Source organism: Cebus imitator, unplaced genomic scaffold (genome assembly GCF_001604975.1).
Source record: "Cebus imitator isolate Cc_AM_T3 unplaced genomic scaffold, Cebus_imitator-1.0 Scaffold14, whole genome shotgun sequence".
NCBI classification, from domain to species: domain Eukaryota; kingdom Metazoa; phylum Chordata; class Mammalia; order Primates; family Cebidae; genus Cebus; species Cebus imitator.
This window is the reverse complement of record NW_016107329.1, coordinates 10,800,226-10,804,911: the sequence shown is the minus strand read 5'-3', so window position 1 is coordinate 10,804,911 and position 4,686 is coordinate 10,800,226. Positions and strand designations below refer to the sequence as shown.

Here is a 4,686-nt window from a genome sequence, read left to right as displayed (position 1 = left end):
CCTCTGCAGTGACCGCCTGCCGCCTGCCCTTCTCCTCTGCAGGTCTCCTGTTGTCTCACTCCTTACCTGACTGGTTTGTCTCCCCAGGACGTCCCAGTTAACCGGGCCTTGGGGAGCGGCCTGCGCGGCGCTGTGAGGTCGGGGCTGAGCGGGGCGCCTGTGGGAGAGCGCGGCAGGTGAACCGCCACGCCACGCGCGAACCACCATCACCCCTGCACCCTCTAAACGGGCGGCTTCCACCAGCAATGCGAATCAAACCAGTGCCGTTAACACACACACACACCAAATCACGGCCTTTAAAGTGCCACCGGCCACCAACGGCTGTCCCAGCAAGCCCGTCACGCTCGCGACCCCGGGGCCGCTTTGTCCGCGCAGCTCAAGGGCCTCGGGCCACCTTGTCGCCCGGAACTTTCCGGCCGGCCCGGCAGCAGCCGGAAGAATGCGCGGGGCAGGGCAGGGAACGCTTAGGCCGCCGCACGCGCGGCCGCGGCGCAGGGAAGAAGCGGAGCATTGTGGGAAGCGCCCGCGCTTTCGGCGGGTTCCGTTAAAATGGCGCCCTGGTGGCCGGCGGCGCCCGCGCCTTAGCCTGTCGGGAGCCGGCAGCCTGCAGGGCGCAGGGAGGGCGCGGGCCGCGGTCCCTGCGCGTGCGGCGACGGTGGCGGCTCTGCCGGGACCCCAGTGCGCAGTCCTGGGCGAGGATGGCGACCCCGGACCAGAAGTCGCCGAACGTTCTGCTGCAGAACCTGTGCTGCAGGATCTTGGGCAGGAACGAAGGTAGAGGGGTCGGGCGCGCGGGGCCCGCAGACCGGTCCCGGGGGGCCCTCCCTGCGCGCGCAGCCCTAAGACGTCCCGGGGCTGGAAGGACGAGGATGCAGGGCCGGGGCTGAGGGCTGGGGGACGGGCTGAGGACGCGGGGCCCGGACGAGGAGCGGAGGGCTGAGGGCCGGGGGTCAGGGATCCGGGGAGGGAGCGGAGGTCTGGGGTTCTGGGGACCAGGGATCCAGGGAGGGAGCGGAGGTCTGGGGTTCTGGGGACCAGGGAGCCGGAAGGAGAGCGGAGGGCCGGTGCCAGTGTGGAGGGAATGGAGAGACCGAGGTCGGGGCGAGAACGCGGGGCCCAGGGGCGGGAGGGCGGAGCCCGAGCCGCAGCCGGCTGAGTCACCGCTCACTCCGCGCGGGTCCGTCAGTGAGGACGGCAGGAATGCCAGCTCGCCAATTTATGCCCCTTCTCTGGTGTCACACGCCGGGGGAGGGCGCCATTGCGCACCTTTGGGTTCATCCTGTGTGGGGTGGAGAGAGCGGCTGCGCCGCGGGGGAGGATGCGAGGTGCTGGAGAGCCACATCATCGTCCATTTCATTAGGAAAGTTTAACAGGCTTGAATATTATGGGAAGGGGGGTGTTAACGACTGTTGTTATCTGCCATATTTTCCTGCTGTTTGAAAGGTTGAGGGTTGGATTTGGTATAAAACTATTCTGGGAAAGTTCACATGTCGAATATTGTTACTAATAAGCACAACTAAACGAATCCTATATAGTAGGTAAAGCCATTTTGTAGCCGAGGTACTTTAAAAGAAATGGTACAGAATGTCATTTCCTGATACTTGTTTTGGTCAGGTTGGTCGGGGAGAGAGTGAGGATGCACCATGAGGGAATTTTCTGAGTAACTGAAGCAACTGAGTTACGTTTTAAGCACCAAGATGTGGAATAATTCAATTTTTGAAAGAAGACTTCAAAGTTACATTTAAAGTACTGAGAATGCATTTTGACCTTTCATGCTTCATGACAATTACTATATGTAATTCATTGGATGTTCTATGATAATCTTGGAGCAATCATGAATGACTTTCTGTCACTATTGAATGAGTGACATCACACAATTATTGCTACATTTTGTGAAGTTTCATTCTATCGCTTTATTTATCTAAGAAATCTTTGAGGACCACCCCGTTCTCAAAGTTCCCCCCAGGAACTCTGCTAAGTGCTGGTGATGCAGATGCACAAGTCATTCCTCCCACAGATCTGACAGACACTGTAGTGGAAGAGACAGATGATAAACCGGTCATGTTAATTGGTAATAAGTGCTGTGGTGAAAAAGTAGGGTAAAGGAATAGAGAGAGACAAGGTGAGGGAAAGCCTTTGAGATAATTAAAGAGACCTGAATGGAGTAAGGGAGGGCCATTTGAACATCTGGGGAAGGTTCTGAGTAGAGGGAACCAGTGCAAAGGCCTTGAGGTATGAGCATGGCCTGCCCTCTTTCGTTTTTGTCACTAGCACACTGAGTTACCTTTCTCATGTTTCATGTTCCTAGTCATAGGGGGAATCATATAAAACTCAGGTTGTTAGTTATGACATACATGGGGGAATCAGATAAAACTAAGATTGTTAGTTATGACATACCCACCTTCATATCGGTGTTTTCCTTATACAGGTGGTTCCAGATTTTTTTTTCCAGAGTTTTTTGTTCTAGGGATAAACCACACATTCATACATTCTCGTCATAATTGGATTTTGAAAGTTATTCGTTGTGAGATAGAATGTTTCTCAACTTAAAAACTTTTTTTACGTTGAAGATTCTTTGATATATAAGTTTTGCCTGTTCCAAGATATTGAAAAGTTGCTTTTCAGCAAAATTCTGTATCCTACTATCTTCCCATTTAGAATTGTGTCTGAATTAAAAGTGGGCTCTCAGATCCTGACAGAGTCGTCTCTGAATTATTTATTCGAGATGGAGTCCTGCTGTGTCACCTAGGCTGGAGTGCAGTGGTTTGATCTCAGCTCACTGCAACCTCTGCCTCCTGGGTTCAAGTGATTTTCCTGCCTCTGCCTCCTGAGTAGCTGGGCTTACAAGGTGTATGCCAGCACTCCTGGTTAATTTTTGTATTTTTAGTAGAGGCGGGGTTTCACCATCTTGGCCAGGCTGGTCTCGAGCTCCTTACCTCAAGTGATCTGCCCACCTCCATCTCCCAAAGCACTGGGATTATAGGCATGAGCCACTGCACCTGGCCCTCTCTGAATGAATTATGTCATAAAGTCCATTGAAGGTGATATTCTTTTTGTGATGTTCTAAATAGCTAGGACTGCCAAGCATTTATAATGTAAATTCAAATTATGCAGGTATTTACTGAAGAATTTATATTTAGTAACTTACCTTGTTCTTTCATTTGTTTTACCTTAGTGAGCAAAGGAGCAATATTGATTACTACCTTTACAATATTTGATGTTAAAAAATTTGATTAGTGGGCATTTTATGTGGTAACCCCATAGAACATTTGATTAATTACCTTATTCTTTAATGACATGTTACTAACAATTGACCTTATGCTTTTGTAATACATTGCTTTTTTTAGTACTGTGAAATCAAGGCATAATAGATACTTGTTACGTTAATGAGAATTTCATATGAATCATACTTTTATAAGGTATATTTAAAAAAATTATACTGTTGATTTCAAGGGACCTTCAGAAGCAGAGCACCTATGTATAATGGTGCTTGACAATTTTTTAAAGTTAGCATAACCATAATTTACCAACTTTGCCAACTTCTAACATCTGTGAATTTTCTTGAAACACATACTGCTAGCTAGTGATAGGCAAATCCTGTCTTCATATCCCTGCCCCTCTTGGGAGCACATTTATTGTGTCTTTGAATAGTTACTCTTATCATTGAAAGCAGTGTGCTTGATGTTAGTGTTTCAAATCTGTCAGAGGTAACCCTTCTTTTCATAGCTACTTTGTAATTCTTTTTCTAATTATGAGGTAAAAAATAAAGAAATTTATATTAGATAAGTATTTCAGCATAAGTGATTACCATAATATGCAAGACCTCTATGTGTGTATTCCAAGACCTCTATGGGTGTACTCCAAGACCTCTGTGAGTGTACTCCAAGACCTCTATGCGTGTACTCCAAGACCTCTGTAAGTGTACTCCAAGACCTCTATGCATGTACTCCAAGACTGAGTGTACTCCCAGACTCTGTGAGTGTACTCCAAGACCTCTATGCGTGTACTCCAAGACTCTGTGAGTATACTCCAAGACTTCTATGCGTGTACTCCAAGACCTCTGTGAGTGTACTCCAAGACCTCTGTGCGTGTACTATAAGACTCTGTGAGTGTACTCCAAGACCTCTATGCGTGTACTCCAAGACCTCTATGAGTGTACTCCAAGACCTCTGTGAGTGTACTCCAAGACCTCTGAGTGTACTCCAAGACCTCTATGCATGTACTCCAAGACCGCTGTGAGTGTACTCCAAGACCTCTATGCATGTACTCCAAGACCTCTGTGAGTGTACTCCAAGACCTCTATGCGTGTACTCCAAGACCTCTGTGAGTGTACTCCAAGACCTCTGTGAGTGTACTCCAGGACCTCTGTGAGTGTACTCCAGGACCTCTGTGCGTGTACTCCAAGACCTCTGTGAGTGTACTCCAAGACCTCTGTGCGTGTACTCCAAGACTGAGTGTACTCCAAGACCTCTATGTGTGTACTCCAAGACTCTGTGAGTGTACTCCAAGACTCTGTGAGTGTACTCCAAGACCTCTATGCGTGTACTCCAAGACCTCTGTGAGTGTACTCCAAGACCTCTGTGCGTGTACTACAAGACTCTGAGTGTACTCCAAGACCTCTATGCGTGTATTACAAGACTCTGTGAGTGTACTCCAAGACCTCTATGCGTGTACTCCAAGACCTCT

General features: G+C 48.8%; 1 protein-coding gene across 2 annotated transcripts in view; it reads left to right on the top strand.

Moving 5' to 3' along the window:
- The first annotated feature begins 493 nt into the window (after positions 1 to 493).
- Positions 494 to 4,686, top strand: part of TUBGCP3 (tubulin gamma complex associated protein 3) — a 94,591-nt gene continuing 90,398 nt past the window's right edge. The window contains exon 1 of one of the 2 annotated variants that reach the window (XM_017502250.2): positions 494 to 774. In XM_017502250.2, the coding sequence (XP_017357739.1) occupies positions 699 to 774 (76 nt within the window). In that variant the 5' untranslated portion in view covers positions 494 to 698. The remainder of the gene's footprint in view (positions 775 to 4,686) is intronic. The other variant, XM_017502256.2, reaches the window with a different exon arrangement.